At 30.1% G+C, this 23,663-nt stretch overlaps 8 protein-coding genes across 14 annotated transcripts; 6 read left to right on the top strand and 2 right to left on the bottom strand.

Annotated features, from left to right (window-relative positions):
* The first annotated feature begins 69 nt into the window (after window positions 1-69).
* Herp (Homocysteine-induced endoplasmic reticulum protein) lies at window positions 70-2,795 on the top strand. Its single transcript, XM_034335591.2, has 4 exons — window positions 70-514; window positions 867-1,255; window positions 1,324-1,650; window positions 1,723-2,795. The coding sequence occupies exons 1-4, from the start codon at window positions 374-376 to the stop codon at window positions 2,009-2,011; spliced, it is 1,146 nt and encodes a 381-aa protein (XP_034191482.1). The 5' UTR covers window positions 70-373; the 3' UTR covers window positions 2,012-2,795.
* A 163-nt stretch (window positions 2,796-2,958) lies between these two features.
* Coq8 (ubiquinone biosynthesis protein COQ8, mitochondrial) lies at window positions 2,959-6,343 on the top strand. 5 transcript variants are annotated; one of them, XM_034335582.2, is made up of 11 exons: window positions 2,959-3,256; window positions 3,455-3,665; window positions 3,823-4,341; window positions 4,416-4,635; window positions 4,709-4,918; window positions 4,988-5,103; window positions 5,184-5,346; window positions 5,406-5,608; window positions 5,690-5,842; window positions 5,918-6,018; window positions 6,096-6,343. In XM_034335582.2, exons 2-11 carry the CDS (start codon window positions 3,474-3,476, stop codon window positions 6,268-6,270), a joined length of 2,052 nt encoding a protein of 683 aa, XP_034191473.1. In that variant the 5' UTR covers window positions 2,959-3,256; window positions 3,455-3,473; the 3' UTR covers window positions 6,271-6,343. The 5 variants fall into 5 exon arrangements, with proteins under 5 accessions (XP_034191473.1, XP_034191471.1, XP_034191472.1 ...); XM_034335580.2 differs by having other exon boundaries at window positions 3,448-3,665; XM_034335581.2 differs by having other exon boundaries at window positions 3,413-3,665.
* A 322-nt stretch (window positions 6,344-6,665) lies between these two features.
* LOC117609361 (gamma-glutamylcyclotransferase) lies at window positions 6,666-7,890 on the top strand. Its single transcript, XM_034335606.2, has 4 exons — window positions 6,666-6,801; window positions 6,996-7,294; window positions 7,375-7,479; window positions 7,752-7,890. The coding sequence occupies exons 1-4, from the start codon at window positions 6,697-6,699 to the stop codon at window positions 7,771-7,773; spliced, it is 531 nt and encodes a 176-aa protein (XP_034191497.1). The 5' UTR covers window positions 6,666-6,696; the 3' UTR covers window positions 7,774-7,890.
* Window positions 7,154-11,022, bottom strand: LeuRS-m (Leucyl-tRNA synthetase, mitochondrial). The gene is made up of 9 exons (XM_034335575.2): window positions 10,828-11,022; window positions 10,542-10,749; window positions 10,078-10,471; window positions 9,104-9,981; window positions 8,675-9,031; window positions 8,360-8,600; window positions 8,051-8,288; window positions 7,651-7,909; window positions 7,154-7,292 (listed from the first exon to the last, which is right to left on the bottom strand). The coding sequence occupies exons 1-8, from the start codon at window positions 10,936-10,938 to the stop codon at window positions 7,694-7,696; spliced, it is 2,643 nt and encodes an 880-aa protein (XP_034191466.2). The 5' UTR covers window positions 10,939-11,022; the 3' UTR covers window positions 7,154-7,292; window positions 7,651-7,693.
* A 77-nt stretch (window positions 11,023-11,099) lies between these two features.
* RpL13 (ribosomal protein L13) lies at window positions 11,100-12,483 on the top strand. The gene is made up of 4 exons (XM_034335599.2): window positions 11,100-11,238; window positions 11,619-11,768; window positions 11,845-12,094; window positions 12,161-12,483. Exons 2-4 carry the CDS (start codon window positions 11,626-11,628, stop codon window positions 12,425-12,427), a joined length of 660 nt encoding a protein of 219 aa, XP_034191490.1. The 5' UTR covers window positions 11,100-11,238; window positions 11,619-11,625; the 3' UTR covers window positions 12,428-12,483.
* A 190-nt stretch (window positions 12,484-12,673) lies between these two features.
* LOC117609345 (kinesin-like protein KIF23) lies at window positions 12,674-16,683 on the top strand. The gene is made up of 14 exons (XM_034335577.2): window positions 12,674-12,829; window positions 12,972-13,547; window positions 13,619-13,789; window positions 13,870-14,068; window positions 14,141-14,279; window positions 14,347-14,546; window positions 14,625-14,729; window positions 14,798-14,883; window positions 14,953-15,083; window positions 15,152-15,255; window positions 15,313-15,564; window positions 15,631-15,789; window positions 15,854-16,090; window positions 16,163-16,683. Exons 1-14 carry the CDS (start codon window positions 12,819-12,821, stop codon window positions 16,355-16,357), a joined length of 2,565 nt encoding a protein of 854 aa, XP_034191468.2. The 5' UTR covers window positions 12,674-12,818; the 3' UTR covers window positions 16,358-16,683.
* A 161-nt stretch (window positions 16,684-16,844) lies between these two features.
* On the top strand, window positions 16,845-20,645 carry shrb (charged multivesicular body protein shrub). Of its 3 annotated transcripts, none has more exons than XM_034335597.2 (5): window positions 16,845-16,978; window positions 17,739-17,981; window positions 18,266-18,443; window positions 18,521-18,771; window positions 18,846-19,182. In XM_034335597.2, the coding sequence occupies exons 2-5, from the start codon at window positions 17,801-17,803 to the stop codon at window positions 18,899-18,901; spliced, it is 666 nt and encodes a 221-aa protein (XP_034191488.2). In that variant the 5' UTR covers window positions 16,845-16,978; window positions 17,739-17,800; the 3' UTR covers window positions 18,902-19,182. The 3 variants fall into 3 exon arrangements, with proteins under 3 accessions (XP_034191488.2, XP_034191489.2, XP_076545428.1); XM_034335598.2 differs by lacking the exon at window positions 16,845-16,978 and adding an exon at window positions 20,505-20,645 and having other exon boundaries at window positions 17,634-17,981; window positions 18,846-18,902; XM_076689313.1 differs by lacking the exon at window positions 16,845-16,978 and having other exon boundaries at window positions 17,635-17,981.
* Window positions 19,681-23,578, bottom strand: LOC117609342 (pyruvate dehydrogenase phosphatase regulatory subunit, mitochondrial-like). Its single transcript, XM_034335573.2, has 12 exons — window positions 23,138-23,578; window positions 22,830-23,061; window positions 22,488-22,751; window positions 22,238-22,400; window positions 21,891-22,172; window positions 21,523-21,825; window positions 21,300-21,439; window positions 21,038-21,243; window positions 20,812-20,953; window positions 20,476-20,745; window positions 20,213-20,385; window positions 19,681-20,141 (listed from the first exon to the last, which is right to left on the bottom strand). Exons 1-12 carry the CDS (start codon window positions 23,434-23,436, stop codon window positions 19,880-19,882), a joined length of 2,736 nt encoding a protein of 911 aa, XP_034191464.2. The 5' UTR covers window positions 23,437-23,578; the 3' UTR covers window positions 19,681-19,879.
* Window positions 23,579-23,663: the final 85 nt, after the last annotated feature.

Raw genomic sequence — 23,663 nt, 5'->3', positions numbered from 1 at the left:
AGCAGAAGGAAGCTAAAAAGTCTCTATGAAGATCAGGTTTTATTAAAGCATAAATAAATTGTAATCTACAACCAATGAAAAGTCGCCAAATACGTGATTTCATTTAGTGGCACAAAAATACATAAGAGATTAAATACACGTTCATGTTACATAGTTCTGCTGTACGAACGATAAATGTGTGTAATTGGTATGCAAATAAATAATACGAGAGGGGTTGTGCAAAAAACGACAAAATTAATTTGATAAGAGGATCGTATAAATCTTGGGAACGTGAAAATATCAACTTGCCTCGGTGGCATTGCTAATTAATCCTAATCTAAGTAATTGACGGTAGAAACAGCTGATCAAACGAAACGTAAAAAGTAAAAATATTATGATAATGGAAGGAACTGCCGTGAAATTAATGATAAAAGCACCGAATCAACAAATTAAAGATCAGATTGTAAACTGTGATATTGGATGGACTGTTGGACGATTAAAAGAACATTTATCTGAAGTTTATCCTAGTAAACCAGTGAGTTTTCTTGTTTTTATTGTAAACATAATCATGTGAAATTATGTGAAAGCTGTACTCTGTTGATTCTTGGTGAAAGCAATATACTATTAGTATAACAGATCTAAAAAAAAAAAACAAAACAGCAAATTTATCTCACTTTGATTACTTTTAAAAATGTAATATGTTGTTATCTGCAAATATCATTTATTCGTTTGTAAATGGAATTTAATTATTAGCACCAAAATGATGAACAAAATTCTTTTGTTATTAACTTTGTCATACTGTGATGTTTGTAACATTTACAATTATATTCTAGCAACAACAAATTAAAGAAAATATGTTGCATTAATAGTTACCTTGTATGTTTCAGGAACGAGCAAGTCAAAAACTAATATATTCAGGACAATTATTAAATGATTCTGTACATTTGAAAGATGTTCTAAGGCAATGTGATGGACAAGAAGATCAAACTTACATAGTTCATTTAGTTTGTGCTTCACAAAAAGCATCTACTAATAAAATGGAACAAGTTACAGAAAGTACAAGTACAATTCCTACCGCAAGAAGTACCATAGAACATATGAGATTAAATAATACGAATAATATAGAAAATCAGAGTCCAAATATGAACAATGTTCCCATGCAACATGCACCTACACAATTGTATTCTGCACAACAATACTTTGATCCAAGGAATAACCAGCAAGTGGCTTGGATGCAACAGGCATATACTCATTATTTTACTCAATATATGCAATTGTAGGTGCATTCTCTAACTTGAACAAAATTTGAAATACTTATAATAAAAAAATAATATTTTATTACAGCATGGCAGCACAAGGAATACAATTGCAAACTAGCATTCCCTATGTTCAGCAAATGAATATCAATACAAATGACAGTGTTCAAACTTCTTATGCAAATAATACAAATAATACTAATAATGTAGGTGATGAACAGCAGCAACCAGCTGCCCAAGAAGCTGATATTAATGCTGGAAATAATGATGCCGGAGAGGATGGTGCATTTATTAGAGATTGGCTAGACTTTTTTTATATGTTGTCAAGAATTATTTTTCTCTTCAGTATAGTATATTTTTATTCTTCGCCGCTAAGATTTCTTATTGTTACATTTCTTGGCTTTGTAATGTATCTGTAAGTTCATACATTTATAAATATTGCACTAATACAGTGCAAGCATATATTTAAAAAATGTATACTTCACAGATACCAAGGTGGTTTCTTCAGAGTACAACCTCTTCTCTTACCTGAAAATAACAATGGTAGAGTAGACAGAATGGATAACAATAATCAGGTGTTGCAAAATCAAGCAGTGGGTCCTCAACCTGTACCTCAACAACAAAACGTTGGGCAGATACCAACAGTAGAAGCAGAAGCAAGAACAAATGCAAATGAAGAACACGAAGAAGAGAGACCTGGTGCACTTGCTTTCACTTGGACATTTTTCAGTACATTTTTTGCTTCTCTTATTCCCGATCAGCCAAATGTTATTTAATTTTTACGAGTATTAATTTATTCCGCTCGATTTTGTTGTAAAATTAATTTTTTCCTCTTGTTGAAGCTATTTTTTAAACGTGAAGTTAAATCTTACGAGGTGGTCTCCTTCGGTATGTAAATTTAAGGATGTGAAAAACTACATTAGTGCTGTTACAAGATTAAACGTAAAAATGACGTTTCTGAGAAAAACATAATTTTGAAACAGTTTTATAGGTTTTTCAATCATTAGAGTCTTGTAATACAGTAACATATAACAGTATGTATAAGTTCACATACTAAATACATGTTTAAAATAAATAACATTTTTATAACTACTCTTCACTGCTAATTATATACTTGAAACAATTTTGAATATTACTTTAATTCAATGAGGCTACCTCAGGGTACATAAAATGTACTTATAATAAATAATCATAGGAGATGGTTTTAGTTTACTCTAAATATTATCCTACAATATTTAGAATTTGTTATGTAATACATTTTTTGTTTTTGTGATTATACGAGGAAACAACGAGAAAAATATATACCATGTATATAAATAAAATTACTGTAGAGCTTGTAAGGTATTGATATAAATATAAACGCTAAAAAAGTAACAGTAAGATTAAAAGCTTGCCAGTTTTTGTTTATAAAGATTATTACAGCAATAACTGTTGTTTCTGTGATTTTTAAAGCGGGTGATTTTTCAAATGCACTTCTTACAATTTATTAAATAATTGAGTCTTATTCAAATATAAATCTTATGTATAAAACAATATATTAAGTAAAGGTGTTCGTAATCATTTGTAGAATTTCTGTAATTTCCTAATTAGTGAGTAATAAACCGTCACTTATAAATGACGTACATAAGTATAATAACAAAAAATAAACAATTTTGAAAAGTAATTGTAATTGTAATTTAGTTAAGTATCATTTCATATGAGTAAGTGGGTATATACATATATAAAATGAAAACATGTGTTTCCTGTATGTATATAAATGCATGATGTGTTTATGTATGCATCTAGACACTAATTCAAACTTTATATTGAATAATATTTCAAAGCTACCTTATATTATATCATTCAAAAATACACATCATTCAAAGAACCATTACTATATGAAAATTGCATCAAAAAAGTATTAAAAAATGTTGGAAAAAACAATAAAAAGTAATGTCATAGCGTGTTATAACCTTATTTGTGTGTTTCAAGGTCTGCATTTATTTTAAACACACGTTATAGGCACTATTATTAACATTCGAGTACGTATATAAGTAGTTTTTTAAGTTCATAACAGTCCTTATAAGTAGTTTATTAATAATATAGTATCTTGTCATTAAAAAATATAAAAAAGGAAAGGATGTTATGTGTAAATTGAGAATAGTATTGTTTACTTAAGTTATACTTTCAAAATTCAGCATAAATCTTTACATCCCACTCATTAAGTCATCAGTTTATAGTTGGATTGCCTTGGTGAAAATGTCTCAACACAGAGTATCTGATGTCATCGGTGTGCTGAAAGGAATTAAAGCAGTAACTGGTGCTGCTATAAAACATCAAGAACAGACAGTTAAACATATAATAAAGACTTCAAGCTTAAAAGCTTGTGCAGAAAAATGTATAAAGGATAACACAAAGAATTTGGGTAATATAAAACCAAGTAAGGTTCCTGTAAGTTTCAAAAACAAATGAAATCATGATTTTTAAATGATGAGTAAAACTTGTGTGTATTTGTTTTTTATATAATATGAATTATTTTCATGGCATTTATTAATTTTGATTAACTGCTTACACAAGGTTATAATTTTTGTGTAATATATGTGTACAGAGTCAAGTAACAGAACAGTTGAAAGAAGTAGCAGAACGGATAAATGTTGTTGAGAAAGGGATAATTGAATTTATGAGATTAAAAACTAATGAAATCCTTGGAACACCATTTGGTGAAAGTACTGCTGTAAAATCTAGCAAGTCCAAGCTATATGTTTATAATCTTTCTAAAGATCCTAAAGAAATATCAGTTGAGATGGATGTTTCTGATATTAAATCAGAATCTGTAAGCAGCATACAAGAAAAACAAGATAAATCTGTTATAAAGAAGTATACAACTGTAAAGGAAAAAATTGAAACAATATCTAAGTTGGAGAGTGAAATACCAAAGATTGAACTTTCAGAAAAAGACAAAGAAATTCTAAGGAAATTAGAATTAGAACATGAACAAAAAATACAAAAACAGAGTATAAAGCAAGACAATGCATTAGAAACTCACTCTGATGTAATAGAGGATAAAAATATAAATATAGGTCCAGAAAAACCTAAAGCTAAACCATCTGTTAGACCAAAACAAACTGTAAGTTCTTTTTTGTATTCTTTACATAATTTATGTACTATACATGTGTTAATAAATCAATCATTATTTTGAAGCTTTCACCTAATGCAAAAGCCCAGAAAGTTCCAGCTACCAGATTTCAAAGAATGGTAAGCTTTGGAACATTAGGACTTGGTTTAGGTGTTGGAACAGTTGCAGAGTATACACGCAGAACACTAGGATTCAAAAAGCAAAGTGTTGGAGAAACATTTGACAGCATGTTTCTTACCAAAGCAAATGCTGAAAGGATAGTTTCAACTCTGTGTAAAGTAAGAGGTAATTATTATTGACAAATTTATTATGTTCTTTATTAAGTAATAATCACATGTTTTATGCATGTTTCTAATAGGTGCAGCTTTAAAAATTGGACAAATTTTAAGCATACAGGATGAAAGCATCATTAATCCTGAATTACAACAAGTTTTTGAACGAGTTAGGCAAAGTGCTGATTTCATGCCAAAATGGCAAGTTGAAAAAGTATTAGCTAGTGAACTTGGGCATAATTGGAGAAGCAAATTAGCTACATTTGAAGAAAAGCCATTTGCTGCTGCTTCAATTGGTAATGATCAGTTTTAGTATTGTAAATAAATTTGTGAAGTACATATTTTATGTCATAAAAAAACAACAGGTCAGGTACACCATGGTACATTATTAAATGGGCAAGATGTAGCAATAAAAATCCAGTATCCTGGTGTAGCTACAGGCATACAAAGTGATGTTGAAAATTTAGTAGGCATAATGAAGGTATTAAATGCGCTAAATATCTTCTTTATTATGTTAGTAGAATTTCTAGAATATGATTACACCTGTACAAAATTTTACAGGTTTGGAATATTTTTCCAAAAGGTATGTTTATAGATAACTTAGTGGAAGTAGCAAAGCGAGAACTTGCATGGGAAGTTGATTATATTCGAGAAGCCGAATGTACAAGGAAATATAAAAAACTTATGGAACCTTATCCGGAATATTACGTTCCTGCTACAATAGGTATATTTTACAAAAATTGATGATCAGGCATGGACATGACTCCTTCGTTTTATGTGTAGATGAATTGTCAACAAATCAGATTTTTACAACTGAGATGATAGAAGGTATTCCGGTAGATAAATGTACGAACATGGATATGGAAACAAGAGAACACATTTGTAAATTAATTATGCGTTTATGTCTTAATGAATTGTTTGTTTTTCGATATATGCAAACCGATCCGAATTGGTCGAACTTTTTCTACAATACTGATACGAAACAAGTTTGTATTCAAACATTTCAGTGTAACAATATTGACACCAATACATAACATGTAATTACATTTATTTCATGTAATTTTTAGTTAATATTGTTAGACTTCGGCGCATGTCGAGACTATGACAAATCGTTCATGGATAAATACATTGAAATAATTTATGCTGCGAGTGAAGGTGATCGTGATACAATTTTAAACTTATCTAGAGAAATGGGATTTCTTACAGGATATGAATCTAAAGTAAGAAACAAATCTTTCAGTTATTAGCTATGTTGGATAAGTAGTCATATGTAAATTACATTGTATTAATTTCAGATCATGGAAGAGGCTCATATAGATGCAGTAATGGTTTTAGGTCAAGTATTCGATAAAAATCATAAATATTATGATTTTGGTGGACAAGATGTAACTAAACGGTAATTTATAACTTCTTTAAATTTAAGTTAAATTAAAACAAAGATATGTACATAATCAGTTACTTAATTAATTTCAGAATGCAGGCATTGGTTCCAACAATATTGGACCACAGACTTTGTCCTCCACCTGAAGAGATATATAGTTTACACAGAAAATTGTCAGGTTTTTTCTTATTGTGTGCTAAACTTAAAGTTAAAATAAATTGTCGTGACATGTTTCGTGAAGTATATACAAATTATAAATTTGGATGATTTAACTTAATTGTAAATAAACACATTAGCTCTAATTATACATATATTGCTAATCAAATATAAATATTTTTACATAATACATTGCTTTATTTACATTTGTACTCCACGTAAAACATTGAATAAAGTATATAATTTAGTAGTAATTCACTTCAATAACAGTAGAAATAAGTCTCTGAAATGTCAATATATCCTATAATATATTGCACATATAGTGCATTAAATATGAAAAAATTCCATGAATTATAGTACTTTCAAAATCGCAAATTGTACTTATTTACCCAAGGCATCTAATTACATCTTATGTCAATACAAAAATCTATATAACATTGATAACAATGCTATCTTAACCTCCTTTTTGGTTTGTGCCAATTAATAAATTGCTGCGATAAATTTTGTATTATTATCAAAATAACGAAAAAAAAAAAAATGTGCGATAAGTTTTTATATTTTGCATATGGGAGTAATATGTTAACAAAAAGAATTCATATTAATAATCCAACTGCAATACGAAGAAATATTGGTTTTTTAAAAGTACATATACCAGTTTAACTATTCAAGGAAGTTTCTTATCATAACGTTTGTAACCGCCTATACTTCAATGCTTAATTTTCTATCATTTTTAGTTTTCCTTTGTACTAATTTATTTTTATTTTAGCACATTATTGTTTGATTATACATGTTTTTTATCATAAAACATTATTTGTGCAAATACTGAACTGTATTAGAATTTCAGGCTAGACTTTATAACACATTCCAAAAGATGGGGTGGATGTTCTGCAACAATTGTTCCTACAGAAAATTCTGTTGTATGGGGAGCAATATGGGAATTACATGGGTCCAACATGTCTACATTAGATGAGCAAGAAGGTGTTGCAGACAAGTTGTATTTTCCTTTAATGGTTGATGTACATACACCAAGTGGTAACATATTAAAATGTAGGGTGTACCAACAATGTAACAATCCAAATGAACATGTAAATTTATGTTCATTACCAAAACACAGAAGACCCTCACCATTATACCTGTAAATTATATTGCTTTCAGTGTTTAATCTATGCTGTTTAGTATGTGTTCTTTAACCTTTTTAATTGAATTTCATTACAGGGAAACAATACTAACAGGTGCAAAAGAAAGTAAATTACCACATGATTACATCAAATTTTTAGAAACAATACCACATAATGAATATGATGGAGAATATGATATTGGGTATGAACAATTATTCATTATTAATTTATTTTTGTTACTTTTAAAATACGTTCATATTATTCACATATCTGACATTGCAGTAACATAATTTATTCTGATAAAAAGAGACGTGTATTTACATAATTACTTTCATTATGAATATAGTCCTTAAACGATTTGTCTTTATCTTACCTGCGTTTTATTTTTTACACATATTAGTTATTTTGTAATAACCTTAGGATGCTACAGACCCTTCACACTTTTTTGTTAAAATGTTTATTGTTGCATCACAGCCTGCCGTTGAAAGAAGTTTAGTACCGATAACCTGCCGATTTTGTAAACGCTTTTGGATTGCTGGTTCATTTACTACTATATCAAAAGCTTCGTCGGCCGACAACTTATCCAGCTTATATCTAGGTATCTTGAATTTTTTGTAAAACTTTCCATTTACCTAATTACATATATAAATATTATAATCATGATATATTTTTGTAGTATTACATATTATATTTTTATTGATAAAACTTATAATTATAAATGTAAATTAACAACATTCTTAATACATGAAATACGTGCAAAGAATTAGACTTACGTTGATACGTAGTATCATATTATATTCCATATCTATTTCCGGCCAATCTTGTTCCATAACATCTTTATCCAATTTGACTTCATTTTCATTTATAAGATGATGTTTAGCTGAACAAAATGTGGCCCACAATTCTGAAGCGAAATGCGGTGCTATTGGCGCAAGCATTATAAGTTGAACTGCTAATGCACGTTCGAATTCACGACTTTTGTTCTTACATTCTTCAGATACTTTTCGTAAACTGATATTAAAAGTAAAAGACATTTATTGACCCATTGTGATCATTCATAAATGTAAGATATTTCAATTTACCTGTTTGTGAGACCTTGCATTCTTGATATTGCAACACTTAATTGTTGGGAATCAGTTATATTAAAAGTTACAGTTTTTAAGAAATAGTTTCTGCTATCAAACATATACGCATCATCATCGATAAATTTAGGAGTAGTCGGCACTGTTTGGAGTTCTTCTGAAGTTACGTTATTCCGATAGTGTACAAAACTTCTTACCGTTAACCATAAGCGATTTTGCCAATTAATTACCCCATCAATAGCTGTAATTTATTAAATGTGCTACATAGTATTTAAAATTTAAAAGTTTATTATGAATAAAGTTCGATTAACTCACTGTCGTCACTCCAATGTCTATCTGAAGTTGGTGCAACATCGGCCAATATTAGCAATCTAGTTGTATCAACTCCATACTTGTTTAACAATTCAAGAGGATCAACGCCATTGTGCTTTGATTTAGACATTTTTTCCCATGTAACTTCTACTGGTTCTTTGGTACTTTTTTCTACATACTCGCCTTCTGTTCTTTCCACTTCATCTGCTTTTAAATATTTTCCTGTACTCTTTACTTGATAACTCTTACCCTTTACCATACCCTGAACAAGCAGTTGCTTAAATGGTTCTTGACTGGGTATGAGCTTTTCTGAATGTAAAAAATGACTTATAAACCTAGCATAATACAAATGCAGTACAGCTGAAATGATGATATTTTTACTTTAAATTTTGTATATAAATCTATAAAAGATTTAGATATTAAATTATGTACCATGTTCTTTTCCACCTATATAAAGATCAACAGGGAACATTTTTTTTGCTTTATCGACGGAAAACATGTCTTCTGTATTTTTGGAATCAATGTACCTCAAAAAATACCATGAACTATCTACAAATGTGTCCATTGTATCCATTTCTCTAATTGCCTGCTCTCCACATTTAGGACAAGGTGTGTTTAACCAGTCCTTGGCTTCATTTAATGTAGGCTTTTTATTTAAAAATTGCATTTTTGGTAAAATTACAGGAAGTTGATCTCTTGGTACCGGTTGGGCACCACAATTTGAACAGTGAATAATTGGAATTGGTGTACCCCAATACCTTTGTCTAGATATCAACCAATCCTGTAACCTTGCACTAACTGAATGTCCACCAATTTTCCATTTTTGTGCTTTGGATAATATTTCTGCTCGTTTGGACTGTTGTTCTTCATAACTTCTTATTGAATGTCTGTAGAATTCAATTCCAACTATTTCAGAAAACTGATAATCATCCATTGAAGCATTAGGTATACCAAGGTAAGTATCTCTGAAAGGTTGAAACGTGACTTTATCTGTTACAAATATCGGTAATTCTTTTCCATTGAATGGATTTAATACTTTGGCATCTATTACTTTAATTTCTTCGTTTACATCATGGCAATATTCTGCCCTATTTAATAAACTACTTGAGGAAATTGCAACAAATTTTGCATATTCAATAAATTCTGGTAGATCAGTCCAAACATTGATTGTTTTTGGATAATTTGGAATATCTGTTACTAACTGTAATTCAAAACTAGTTCCTTTACATTCACCTATCCAATTCCTTTGTATCTTTTTAACATCTCCCCACTGTTTCAAAGTTGGGTTTTTTAAACCCTCAAATAAGGACCTAACACATTGAAAAGAAAATTAATAAAATACAAAACTGTATACTGTTTTCTTATATATTATTATAATATCTAGAAATATGTATCAATATACTTACATAGCAAATGGTGTGGTTCTAATAAACCACTGATTTAACAATCTTTTTTCTACTTTAGCACCTGATCTCCATGAACAATTATTTTCATCAACTTGTTCCTCTGCCAATACAGTTTCATCAATGGGATCCCAATTGACGTATGCTTCTTTTTGATAAACTAAATCCTTTTCATAGAGCCTTAAAAACAAGTCTTGTGTCCATTTATAATATTCTGGATCGCATGTACAGATTTCTTTGTCCCAATCAAAAGCATAATTTAATAAATCTAACTGATTTCGCATTTTTTTAATATTCTCTCTTGTCCATTCATCAGGATCAATTTGCTTTTCAATTGCAGCATTTTCAGCAGGTAATCCAAATGCATCCCATCCCATTGGATGAAGGACATTATATCCTAAGATTAAGCATAAAACAATAAGCAATTTATAACACCTAACCATCATTTTTTAATTTAAGTAATATACCTTTCATTCTATAAAATCGAGCAACAGCATCACTTATTGTATAGACTCTTACATGACCCATATGAAGTAATCCAGAGGGATATGGAAACATTGATAATACATAAAATTTTTCTTTTGTATTTTCTGTTTCATTAAATCCATGTAAATTGATTTTATCTCTCCAATACTTCTCTATATCTTTTTTTATTGAATCTGTAATTGATTCATTCTGAAACAATATATAATTTTAATGTTAGTCTAAAACTTTCAATGTTAAATACATTTGTTTACAAAATAAAGCTTATACCGTAAATAAGTTTATGCCGGTCGAAGCATATCGGGCAGTAACATTTCTAAAAATGATATCATTTCTGTAATGTATGATTAGTGGTTTACAAAACAATTTTGTAAACTTCATTATTAAGTTACGTTATTTAATTATTTACATAAAAACTTTATAAATGAATGGCAGACTTTTAACTCATGTGAATAGCCATCTTGAATAACTACTCTAGAGTTTAGAGAAAATGTATTCTATTATAGTTAAAATATTTAAAAAATAAAGTATTATTTAATATCTAACAGTGTTAAAAAATCAATTTTAATATATAAATTGGTAATTTATTATACGAGTACGTAAATTTCAATTCATCGTAATCTGTAACTTCCGTCTTGGGCGACCGATTCCTTTTCCGGTGTGAGCGGTGTAAACAACTTCGTAAGTGATGTTTTTAGTTTAAAATCCAATAAAAACTTTAACATCCTGAATTAATAGTTTATAAAAAAGCAAAGAAACATTATTTTTAATATTTTCGATCATGATTACATTATATACTTTTGATTTTATAACGCAATAAGTATACAAATTTTGTTGACATTAGTTGGGAGGTTAAGTTCTCATATGTCTTGAATTACATTCAATTTTTCTAGTTAAAGAGGTATTTACAATCATTGTGTGAGTGTCAAGTATTGTAAAAGTTGTATTAATTTTACTATTTGAAAGATATTAATGTATTTGTTTGGAATTTATGATAGTATCGCACTCTAACCTATTTTTCTATAAGGTTCATAAAGTTCAATACATTGTTTTTGTTTTAGTTCAACCATGGGTAAGAGAAATAATATGATCCCTAATGGACATTTCCATAAAGATTGGCAACGATTCGTCAAGACCTGGTTTAACCAGCCAGCTAGAAAGCTTCGTCGTAAGCAAAGTCGTGTCAAGAAAGCTCGTGCAGTTGCACCAAGGTTAGTAATGTATATTTAATTAATTCCGTAATTGTATGTATTTAGTTTCTAATATATAACAATTCAAAATTATTAGACCTGTCAAACTATTGAGACCAGTTGTCCACTGTCCATCATTCCGTTATCATACAAAAGTTAGGGCTGGCAAAGGTTTCACATTGGAAGAATTGAAAGCCAGTGGTTTGAACAAAAGATTTGCCAGGACTGTAGGGGTTGCCATTGATCCAAGAAGACGTAACAAATCAGTTGAATGTTTGCAAGCAAATGCTCAACGACTGAAGGAATATAAATCAAAACTAATTCTCTTCCCACTAAATGAAAAGAAAGTAAGTATAATACAAAAAACTGAAATATGAGGGTAAACATTGTACTAATATGTTTTCTGAAATTAGCCTAAGAAGGGAGATGCAACTGAAGAGGAAATGAAAGTTGCAAGCCAAGTTAGAGGAGAGATCATGCCAATAAGACATCAAGCACCAGCTAAAGCCAAGGCTCGCGTCATTTCTGAAGACGAACGGAAATTCTCCGCATATGTAACTCTTCGCAAAGCTAGGGCTGACGCTAGATTAGTTGGAATTCGTGCGAAACGTGTAAAGGATGCAGCGGAAAATCCTGATGATGTTACAAAAGTTGCCAAGGATAAAAAGGTTAAGAAGTAACTTCATTGCTTTGTATAAATAAATAAATTCTCTACTGAGAAATGAGTTTGTTTACTGCCATGTTGTATCATTTTCCCAAATAATCTTTTCATACTACCTGTAAATTGTAAATTGTAAATTGTAATTGTTTATCAGTAATAAACATTATGGTGTATTTACATTTTTGTTAAGGTGAATTCACAATGTTATGTACATATGAATAGACATTATGTGCAGGGTGTTTTTTTACACGAGCGTTGGCTGCATTGCTTGCAGCGTTCACTTTGAGGTTTGAATTTTGAACAGTGAGTAGGAATGACGGTTTATAGCTTGTGAAATCTATCAGAAAATAAGAGGCTAAGTGCAGTTATTTGCAGTAGGCAAATATAGGAACAAATATAACAGTAAAAAAATGAAGTCTGCGTAAGTCTTTATGTTCTGTATATTGTTTACTAGCTTAGTAAATTATTAGTTCTTAATTATTATTGCACTTCATTGAAGTACTTAGAGGATTGTAGTTATCATTTATTATAATGTGTATAATAATTAATTGTAAATATTTCAGACGTACAAAGCCACCAGGCTCGGCTCGTAAGCCAATTAATCGTCCAAGATGTAATAACATGATATCTAAAGACCCAGTTCAAGTTTATTGTCGTTTAAGATCAATGCAACATCCCACGGATGTATCATGTATGAAAGTTACATCCGACACAACTGTGGTTATTATCCCACCTGAATCAGCAATAAATTTTCGTAATGCTAATAATAAAGAAATTCAAACAACATTTAGTATGGTATTTACACCTGATACACCACAGAAGGAAGTGTTTAACGTGGTTGCTCTTCCATTAGTTGAAAATGTCATTCGTGGTAGAAACAGTCTTTTGTTTACTTATGGAGTAACTGGAAGTGGTAAAACATACACAATGACTGGTGAGCCACAAGATCCTGGCGTAATGCCTCGATGTCTTGATGTAATTTTTAACAGTATTGCTAATTATCAGACAAAGAAGTTCATTTTTAAACCAGATAAATTAAATGGTTTTGATATACAAAGTGAGGCTGATGCAATGCTTGATAGGCAAAATGAGATGCATGCAGGTCTTATGTCACAGAGAAATGGAAAATTGGGAAAACAGTAAGTATAAAAATATACGTTATATTTATTTATTTATTTATTCTGTTATAAATATATAATCGTTTTATTAGACGCAAAGCAGAGAGTGATGGCGATAGTAATCCACTAATACTTCGTGAAATTGAAGAATCACAAGCAATAACAGTAGATCAAGACAATGCTTATGCTGTGTTTGTTACATATGTTGAAATATATAACAACAGTGTGTATGATTTGTTGGAGGACGAAGATATTAGAACTAAGTATTATTTAAAATTTACATTTTATTCTTTGAACATACTTATTTGCAAGAAAAGTGACGACATTTTAAATGAATTCATAGAACATTACAAAGTAAAATAGTCAGAGAAGATGGAAATAAAAACATGTATGTACATGCTGTCACAGAAGTTGAAGTAAAAAGTGCAGAAGAAGCATTTGAAGTATTCCATCGCGGGCAACGCAGACGAAGAGTTGCACATACCGCACTTAATGCCGAGTCAAGTAGATCACATAGTGTCTTCACTATTCGTCTTGTACAAGTAATGTTTTTAATTTGATTATTTTTCGTGTAATTAATATTCATAAGCGTTATAGTATTATGTTTTTAATAGGCTCCCTTAGATGGCGAGGGGGAACAGGTAATACAAGACAAACGAGTAGTGTGTATTACTCAATTATCTTTAGTAGACTTAGCTGGTAGTGAAAGAACTAATCGTACAAAAAACACGGGTCAACGATTGAGAGAAGCAGGTAATTAAATATGATCATTAATTTGTAACATGCTTTTTTATTTGGAATTTTTGTAAATTTTGTTTAGGAAATATCAATAATTCTTTGATGACACTTCGATCGTGCTTGGAAATTTTAAGAGAGAATCAACTACAGGGTACAAATAAAATAGTGCCCTATAGGGATTCAAAACTTACACATTTATTTAAAAATTATTTTGATGGAGAAGGACAAGTTAGAATGATCGTTTGCGTTAATCCGAGAGCGGATGATTATGATGAGACAATTGTATGTAAACAGTGATCATATAAAAAATGTGAACGTAACAAATTAAACAAATCGATCCTTATATTAATATATTTGCAGCAAGTTATGAAATTTGCGGAAATGACTCAGGAAGTACAAGTAGCTAGACCAACAATTACAAAAATAGATCTTGGTTTTACACCTGGAAGAAGACAAGCAAACAAGGTAAAAAAATGCAGTTGCTATAATTTGACAACAGGTTTATTAAAAAAAAAAAAATCAATTGTTTATAGATATTTAAGGAGGCACGCAGTAAATTGGAAAGAGAAGGTCGTCCCGAAGCTGCAGATTTGGAAGTTGATGTCGGTTTAGTATATAGGTAGGTATTTCTCAATTATTCTTTTTTCTTCCTTATACTTTTATTTAATATAATTTTATTCTAATTCAGTTTGGGTGGGCCATTTCCCGAGTTGGAAATTAGCTCTCCACGCAATGAAGAGATAATCACTAACTTAATGCACTTTTTGGAACAGCGCATTAACAAACGAAATGCTCTACGCTCTAATTTACAACAAAAACGTAAGAATAAAATATATTTTTTGATACAACTTAAACGGCTTTTAATATTTTAATAACTCAATTTACAGAAAATGAGCTTAGAAAAATGTTAATGACAGTGGAACATGAACATTTGAATTTAAAAGTTGAGAATGCATCTTTAAAAGCAGCTAATTCACAACAAAGAAAAAAGGTACAAACGGCTTAAAAAAATGCAAAATAAAATAGAAATAATCCATTTTTATCTTAGGTTTCTGCGTTGGAAGGCCATTTATGTAAAACTGAAGAACAAATAGATAGCTTACTTCGAAAATTAAATCATGCAAATGATACAATTCGTAGCTTGCAACAAGAGTTGAAAGATCGAGATATGGCGTTGAATCAACGTTTAATAGACAAACAGAGAGTGAAACAGAAATATAATACTAAAATACAAGCAGAAACCGATAAAATGAACAGAGAATTAGAAATAAAATTACGTCAACAACGTGAACACTTACAGGTAACAAGATGAAGTATATTTATAAGTATTTACTAATTGAAAGCATATAATTTTTAACTATTTTAGAACCAAATGAAGGAGAAAGATGATAAACTGAGATTAGTAAAACAAATTTTAGTTGATGATGGAATGAACCCTGTTCCATCCGCTCCTAAGGAACGCACTACAGCTACTCCTAGTTGTACAGAAGCAACACCGAAAGCATCGGATTACCGATCGCGAAGGGTCAGTTCTATTTATTGTTAAATAATTAATTTAGGAATATGATTTAAATACATTTTCTTTATAGGATAGAGTAGCTGTTTCAAGTGCAAGACATAGGCGATCACAAAGCGCTGATAGATGGATTGATCACAGACCAGGTGCACTGGTTCCTTTGGGAACAGTTCTTCAACCACTAATGCGTAGAAGACGTAGCGTTACGCGTCTTACAGATCCAAAAGAAATTACAGATGGTGTATCTAGATATTGTCTCGTTGCACAAGAACACGACACAGATGGTGAACTTGAGACAAAACTGTATAAGGTAATTTTATTGTAAATGGATTAACTGTTGGTATAGTTATATGACGTTACAAGTGTATTATTGTTATTTTAGGCGGACATATTACCCACTAGCGGAGGAGGCGCACAAGTTGTATTTAATGATATGGAATGTTTAAAACAATCATCTCCAAAAGCAAGGAAACGCAGTGGTCCAACAGATGTAGATAACATAAATGAAATAGGCACACCAAATCATTCGTCTACCCTGATAGAAACCCATTCTAAGAGACCGCGGGTGGTAAATTGATTAAACATATTAATCATTGATAATAATATGGAATCAAAAACCTTTTTGCAGTATTACAGCAGTGATTTCATAATTTATTCAGTAACACATAAGAAGTATAATAAGTGATATAATACTTTGTGTAAGCTCATGAAATTTGATAACATCAATTTGTTTATATATACTTTATATACTTTTTAAAACATGACGGTAGAAGTCTTCTTTTAAATTTGTAAATATTAATTGTTCTAGCAAACAATTATGTGTAAAAACACTTATGTTTTTAAATAATTACAAATGCATTTTTTACATAGCTTGCAATGTTAAAATATATAATTGAATGTACTTATCAATGTATATTTTGATCATGTATATTCTATTTTTATATGCAATTATTTATGTAGGTTCAATACAGATCTATAAAATTGTACACTCATACAATGCTCTACCAGTTTTATTTAATTACAGTCGTTCTCTTCATGTAGTATGTGTGTTCAATTTTTTTTAAATATTTATAATTTTCAACAATATTGTAAAAATAAATACCTCCTGAAGAAACAGCTTCATCAATAAAGGCTGCAACAGTATAATAAAGTGTTTGCTAAGATTTGTAGTAGATAAATTAGCAAGAGGTAATCCAAGGTAATTATGGGATTAAATTTTGGTATTGGTTTAATAACAGTTCGTGTTGTATATAAAAATTTTTAATATTAATTAAATATTATCCAATCTCTATCTCTTCAAGTACATTTCCCAAGGTACCCTCCATTTGAAGAGGTTACTCAGAAACAAATATTTTCAAGTTAAATAATAGAAATGACATTACAAAATGATAGAATCATTTTGATTATCAAATATAATTTTTTCTTATTGCTGTAATTAGGACTAATGACAGTATCTGATAATTATAAATCTTCGTTTATATACGAATGAAACTGTCACACGTCACAGAAATTATGACATCATATGTGTATATGCACATGTGTACCCGCATTGTTATCATTAATTTTTAATTCCTTTCCATAGTTATGTTTTAATTGTAATGTAAAAAACAAATAGATATATATTTGTTTTAATATCTGTTACATTGAAATGGAAACTCTGTTTGATAAAACATGGAATTTTATAATAAAAAAACCAGTTACAGAAAAATTACGTTTTGAATTCCAATGATTTTCTAAAAGTTGCATTATAAATGTTTAATCAATTTCCATTTTTATGATGTTTAAAAATAGATTTCATATAGGTATACAGTTTGAAAAATTTGAAATTCCTAAGTTCAGATAATTCAAACGGATCCAAAATTTCAAAGTAAGAGATGAGTCATGACATATATCAATGCCAAGGGAATATGGCGGAGGTGTGTGGTTAAAGCGGTGTCTTCTGTTAATTTTGTTTCAAGTGGACAACACTTGTGGTGTTCTGGGTTTTGATTATACTATAAACTTATAATTTGCTGAAACGATGAGTTTCTTTACCAAAGTATTTGGTGGCAAAAAGGATTCGGCCCCTTTGTCAACGGCCGATGCAATACAAAAGTTACGCGAAACCGAGGATATGTTGATAAAGAAACAGGATTTTCTTGAAAGTAAAATAGATCAGGAGATTCAAACAGCTAAGAAAAATGGAACGAAAAATAAGAGAGGTGTGTGCAAGCAATATCGGTTTAAATATTATTTATATATACTCTCATTCTCAAAGGTTAAGGTTATTTGTCATTATGACGTTTCTCGTTCCTCTATTCACTTTTAAATAACTCGTAAAAAGTTATTAAAAATATTGTGTAATGTTTCGAAAAATTCTTATTATGCGTTTATTGAATAATAGAAATAAGTTCATGTATTGCCATGCTAATTATTTATTGTGATGAGTAATTCAAATAATATGCTAGAGAGGAAATGTCAACCAAAGGATTTATATGTTTTACAGCTGCAATTCAAGCTCTTAAAAGAAAAAAACGATATGAGAAACAATTGCAACAAATTGATGGCACACTGTCTACAATTGAAATGCAAAGGGAAGCACTGGAAAGTGCAAACACTAATACTGCTGTATTTACTACAATGAAGAATGCAGCAGATGCATTGAAATCTGTTCATCAGCACATGTAAGAATTTTAATTTGACACTACTGTCAGTATTTTATTAATACAGATTTGAATAAAGTATCATTTAATTTGTTTAGGGATGTTGACCAAGTGCACGATATGATGGATGACATAGCTGAGCAACAAGATGTAGCAAAAGAAATTTCTGATGCAATATCTAATCCTGTAGCATTTGGACAAGATATAGATGAAGAAGAATTGGAGAAAGAATTAGAAGAACTTGAACAAGAAGAACTTGACAAAGAATTACTTGGTATTGAACCAACTGATGAACTTCCCAATGTTCCAGCTACAGCTATTCCTTCTGCACCAGCTAGAACTCGCACAAGTAAGAGTCTTATTTGCAATATATCATTATAACAATATTATTATTTAAATGAAAAATTTTGTTAATATTTTCAGAAGCTAAACCTGATGAGGATGAAGACTTGAAAGAATTAGAGGCATGGGCATCGTAAGGTGATATTAAAATATTGATAAAAACAAATTTTGTAAGAAATTAATAGTTAAAAAATAAGTACATATTGCTGAAAAATCAACCATGTACATGAATGTACTTTTTAAATTTTGCATTACTCGATTATTCCAAGGTTAACACTGTAGTAATTTTCTATGCACAGCTAAGAGAAAGTTGATAAAAATAATAATGAAGCTTTCATGATAGATATTGTGCCTTCTGTACATACATAGATTTTTTTCTACTAATGTACAGAAAAGCTTACAAGTAACATTGAAAAAGTCTTTACTTGTGTTTAAACTAGCCAATGTACTATATGGTTATATTGAAAATCTGAGTTATGAAAAAGAACAGGTATATAATTTACATAGAAAGTAATAATTGCTGGTAAATTATATCATTACTGGTATATATATATGTGATTTATGCTTGCAGTAAATAAGTTTCTATGAACATTTTTAGTATAGGAGAAATGATAAATCATGAGATATATCGCTGTTTATTAAATTTAAATGTTATTTTCGTGTATATATGCATAACAAATTTTGAAAAATAGCATAGCTTTTAAATTGTTAAATGGCCTTTTAACTTTGTATAAATTTTAACTGCTACAAATAAATCCATTTAAATTGTACAATATACTTACAATTAAAACAGAAATCGTTATAAATCAAAAAACTTTCGATTGTTGTAATATTTAATTATATCATGATTATTAGCAGTACTATAAATATTTATTTTTACATGAAAGATAGATAATAAATACACACCAAAAAGTATCACATAAATATTCAAATTTTCAATTAAAAGCGCATTTGTGTTTTTACTTAACGCTACAAAAGTATATACTTACTTTGGAAGAAATATTTTTTAAAACCTATATTCAAAACTGGGAAAGAAACAGTCTTTCAAAAAGTAAAAGTTTACTGTTTGTTTAAGTTGCAAATATACTCATTAATAAAATAAGATATAAAAAAAATTAGCGATATACGTCGCTCTCATATACAATAGCAGGTGTGGGGATATATTTTTTATTAATTTTACCACTCCACGCCGGTATTGGTAAAGGATGAATGTGCGGTTTAGCAGGAAATCTGGTTCCAGCAATATCAATTTCGTAACGAGCTGTAGGTTCCATTATGAAGTCTGTTGTAACTACATCTGTATTAGTTTGTACGTAGTTTGATTCAGGACAACTGATGAATCCAATGCAGATATGCTTTTTCGTAGCAAAACCATATCTGTCAAATTATTAATAACGTTATATCATTGTTAAACATATATTTTATCATTAATTATTTAAAGTTCTTACCCTGCTGATGTAACAGTGCCTACAAATTCATTATTTCGATAAATCGGTTCACTACCCCATGGCCAAATATTTTTATTAATGTCTAATTCATTAACTACAAATAATACTAATCTTTTCGATACACCTTGTTCTTTTTGATGTTGTAAAGCAAACTTGCCAATGAAATATTCTTTCTGTTACAACAAATTATCATAATTAATAAAATAAAATGTACATGTAACGTTTATTATGCTACTAACACGATAAATAACATATTTACTTACATCTAATTTTACGCTGTATCCGCTTCCAGCTTCGTACGGAGTCACAAACGGTGTCAGTTCTTCGGCCCAAAACGGGATGAATCTTTCTATTCGCATGAAACGTTGTGTGAGTACACCTACATCTCGAGCTCCATAATCTTTACCTACTTCCATTAATTTCGAGTATACGTGAAGTGCGTATTCTGAGGGTATATATAAGCAGTAACCAGATTCACCGGTATGTGTGAACGACATTACCATTACATCAGAAGCATATGCTACATTTACAGTCTATTAAAGATGAAATGATTTGTATAACAATTACGTATAATCGATAAAATCAATGAAATTGATTACCTTGTAAGTAAAAGGAGAAAGATTAATGTTAGAGTTTGACAGCTCTGAGAGTAATCCTGTTGCTTTAGGTCCTACTAAGTTAATGACTGTATATTTTGAAGTTACATCATTCAGACCTACTGAATGATCAGCTGGTAAATGTCTGTAAAATAAATTCGTTATTCGTGTAAGACTAATCTATATGTATAATGGTTAATAATAATATGTATTATTCATTATCTTTCACCTTGACATCCACTGGTAAATACGCGTTTGTTGCGATGTAGGTGAAACCATAAAATAACTATTTTCTGTCAGTCTTACTAAAATACAATCGTTTTCATATCCTCCTCTTTGATTTTGCATTCCTGTATGCACTATGCCACCAACTGGTATATTCGCATCATTGGAACATAATTGCTGAAGATATTCTACCACTTCCCAACGGCTAGACTATAAATATACAGCGATTACATAAATATCCTTACAAGTAAACGCATTTCACGTACCCTAATTTCAATTTTTGAAAACGAGCTCATATCAATTATTCCTACTCCTTCTTTGCATGCTAAAAATTCTTCTTCCATAAAATCAAAGAATTTAGGTTTATAAAAACTACCCGGTGGCATGACTGGTTTCTTTTGTCCTCCTTTTAAAAATAATAACGAATTTTTAGTTACTTAGATATATAACATAACAATTAAAGTAAGAACCAAAGAATTATTTCTTTACTTTGGTAAGTTGAATCAAAATAAAGTGGCCGTTCATAAGCCATTTTTACGCCAAAAATGGCACCTCTTTCCTCGAGAACGGAATATAAAGGGGAGCAACGCAATTTCCGAGCATATTTGTATTCGCATTGATGAGGATATAAAATTGCATAGTTTCTGCCAACAACTTCCTTTGTTCTTTGCTGCAAATATTGTTTACTACTATGCAAATCTAGAAACCTCTGTACGTTAAAGGGAAGTAGCTCTTGTGTAGATTCTCCATTAATTAAACATTCAGCAACTTCTTTGCCTATTCCTCCAGCTCCTAAAAAACGAACCTTACAGTTTCATTAATGTACATAATCAAAAGGACAACATACAATGTTTTACCTTGTAATAAATTTCCATTCATGCCAACGGCGACAAAATAATTCTTTACTTCCGGACTTTCTCCTAATATCCATCTTCCGTCAGGTGTAAAGTTATCAGGACAGTTATAAACATTTGGTTTTATACCTTTTAAAATTGGTAATCTATGTACCACTTTATCCCATAATGGCATCCAACGTGACGAATCAACTGTAAGATAGTTTTTCCAATTTTCTGTAGGAATAGGAGTATTTTCGAACGACGGTTTTGAGTTTGGTTCAAACCAGCCAATTAATAATTCTCCTGTACATTTGTTATAGATATTAGTATTATGCAAATCAAACATCATGTATAAATATATTGAATACCTTGCCATTCTCGCAAATACGAGTAAGAATCATAATCTCGTACACACGGTAAAGTTATATTTGGATAAGATGAGAAAGGAGAAGCAAGTGCATAAAAATGGTCTGCGGGATATGCTGGAATTCTAACAGGTGGATTGCATCTTAATCCCAATTCACGTGCCCACTGTAAAGTGAATTTAAAGAGGTACTTAAATTATAAATAATTTTGTACTTATATTGTATAATATAAATTCAGTTAATATAAATTTACCATTCCTGCACAGTTAACAAAATATTTGCAATGAACTACACCATGCTCTGTTTTTACACTTTTTACAGCTCCATTTTCAGTGTGTACAGACTCTACACGACAATTTTCAATATACTTAGCTCCTCCAATTCTTGCTAGCTTGGCTAGAGCCTCACAGATTGCACTAGGATTTGCTACTGCATCTTCAGGCACCCAAACAGCACCTTCAATGTCTTGGATATGCAAATATGGGTGTAATTGCTTTAGTTGATCTATCTTCAGAGTCTAATTCATTAGCAATTTATTAAAAAAGTATTACTAAGATCTTAACTTCAAATTTAATCTTTGATTAAGAAATCTTACTTCGCAGTGCAAGCCTGTAGGCACATTATAAGCCATTCTTCTCTTTAAAGCGATCATTCTGTCTTTAGTTTGAGCTAGGTATATGCTACCACATTGTTTTAATCCTATATCATATCCCATTTCTTGTAATTGTTGATATAACTTGATGCTATAAGAGATTAAGTTTCTATGTGATATTGGTTTAAACAAACCAAGGGTGCCAGAACCAAAATAAGATGTTCCACTACCAATTCTGCAACACAAGGTAAATTGTTAGCATATTGTCCTTTTTTAAAATTAAAATTCCTTGTTATTAAATAAATGTATACCTATTTTGTTCCAAGACAAGTACATCATTCCATCCATTGATAACAAGATGATAAGCAACCGAATTAGCGACTGTTCCTGCACCCGCAATAACAATTTGTGATTGCGATGGTAATATTGCTGTTTGAAATGAAACATTGGATTTGGCGTTGTATTTTTTATGAGTTTCATCATCGGTTCGTTTAGATTTAAATAACCCATTGTTATAGGTTATATAATTCGAATAACTTCTATTAACTTCAAAGATCTCTTTTCTTAAAAATGTTATACAAACACATTTTGAACCCGCGTTTTTCAGCATTAAATTACGTGAAACTAATAATTATTTTATTGCGTACTTTCATATACAAAAGTACTGTTCAAAAATATCCAGGCTGTTGTAACGTATGTTCTATTATTAAAGCTTACAGTAAAACATAAATTGGGTTACAACAGTATTTTTATTAACAGAAATAAATATTTAACAATAAAATCAATCGTTCCTGAGTGTCAGTATTGACATTTTGAAATATTTCAATAAATTTTAAT

This window comes from Osmia lignaria, chromosome 7 (genome assembly GCF_051020975.1).
Source record: "Osmia lignaria lignaria isolate PbOS001 chromosome 7, iyOsmLign1, whole genome shotgun sequence".
In the NCBI taxonomy this organism is placed as follows: domain Eukaryota; kingdom Metazoa; phylum Arthropoda; class Insecta; order Hymenoptera; family Megachilidae; genus Osmia; species Osmia lignaria.
This window is presented reverse-complemented; position numbering and strand designations above follow the sequence as displayed.

Excerpts from the sequence above, each read along its gene's own strand:
- Herp (XM_034335591.2), top strand. The coding sequence starts at position 374 with ATGATAATGGAAGGAACTGCCGTGAAATTAATGATAAAAGCACCGAAT. Across the intron at positions 1,256-1,323 it reads TTTACTCAATATATGCAATT|CATGGCAGCACAAGGAATAC; the intron begins GTAGGTGCATTC and ends ATTTTATTACAG. Across the intron at positions 1,651-1,722 it reads CTTGGCTTTGTAATGTATCT|ATACCAAGGTGGTTTCTTCA; the intron begins GTAAGTTCATAC and ends TATACTTCACAG.
- Coq8 (XM_034335582.2), top strand. The coding sequence starts at position 3,474 with ATGTCTCAACACAGAGTATCTGATGTCATCGGTGTGCTGAAAGGAATT. Across the intron at positions 4,342-4,415 it reads CTGTTAGACCAAAACAAACT|CTTTCACCTAATGCAAAAGC; the intron begins GTAAGTTCTTTT and ends ATTATTTTGAAG. Across the intron at positions 6,019-6,095 it reads GGACAAGATGTAACTAAACG|AATGCAGGCATTGGTTCCAA; the intron begins GTAATTTATAAC and ends AATTAATTTCAG.
- LOC117609361 (XM_034335606.2), top strand. The coding sequence starts at position 6,697 with ATGTGCGATAAGTTTTTATATTTTGCATATGGGAGTAATATGTTAACA. Across the intron at positions 7,295-7,374 it reads AGACCCTCACCATTATACCT|GGAAACAATACTAACAGGTG; the intron begins GTAAATTATATT and ends ATTTCATTACAG. Across the intron at positions 7,480-7,751 it reads GATGGAGAATATGATATTGG|CCTGCCGTTGAAAGAAGTTT; the intron begins GTATGAACAATT and ends GTTGCATCACAG.
- LeuRS-m (XM_034335575.2), bottom strand. The coding sequence starts at position 10,938 with ATGAAGTTTACAAAATTGTTTTGTAAACCACTAATCATACATTACAGA. Across the intron at positions 10,472-10,541 it reads TCGATTTTATAGAATGAAAG|GATATAATGTCCTTCATCCA; the intron begins GTATATTACTTA and ends GCTTAATCTTAG. Across the intron at positions 7,910-8,050 it reads ATATGATACTACGTATCAAC|GTAAATGGAAAGTTTTACAA; the intron begins GTAAGTCTAATT and ends ATATGTAATTAG.
- RpL13 (XM_034335599.2), top strand. The coding sequence starts at position 11,626 with ATGGGTAAGAGAAATAATATGATCCCTAATGGACATTTCCATAAAGAT. Across the intron at positions 11,769-11,844 it reads GCTCGTGCAGTTGCACCAAG|ACCTGTCAAACTATTGAGAC; the intron begins GTTAGTAATGTA and ends CAAAATTATTAG. Across the intron at positions 12,095-12,160 it reads TCCCACTAAATGAAAAGAAA|CCTAAGAAGGGAGATGCAAC; the intron begins GTAAGTATAATA and ends TTCTGAAATTAG.
- LOC117609345 (XM_034335577.2), top strand. Across the intron at positions 13,790-13,869 it reads GACGAAGATATTAGAACTAA|AACATTACAAAGTAAAATAG; the intron begins GTATTATTTAAA and ends ATGAATTCATAG. Across the intron at positions 16,091-16,162 it reads TTGAGACAAAACTGTATAAG|GCGGACATATTACCCACTAG; the intron begins GTAATTTTATTG and ends TTGTTATTTTAG.
- shrb (XM_034335598.2), top strand. The coding sequence starts at position 17,801 with ATGAGTTTCTTTACCAAAGTATTTGGTGGCAAAAAGGATTCGGCCCCT. Across the intron at positions 17,982-18,265 it reads TGGAACGAAAAATAAGAGAG|CTGCAATTCAAGCTCTTAAA; the intron begins GTGTGTGCAAGC and ends TATGTTTTACAG. Across the intron at positions 18,444-18,520 it reads AAATCTGTTCATCAGCACAT|GGATGTTGACCAAGTGCACG; the intron begins GTAAGAATTTTA and ends TAATTTGTTTAG.
- LOC117609342 (XM_034335573.2), bottom strand. The coding sequence starts at position 23,436 with ATGCTGAAAAACGCGGGTTCAAAATGTGTTTGTATAACATTTTTAAGA. Across the intron at positions 21,826-21,890 it reads GAATGGAAATTTATTACAAG|GAGCTGGAGGAATAGGCAAA; the intron begins GTAAAACATTGT and ends TTCGTTTTTTAG. Across the intron at positions 21,244-21,299 it reads TTTCAAAAATTGAAATTAGG|TCTAGCCGTTGGGAAGTGGT; the intron begins GTACGTGAAATG and ends GTATATTTATAG.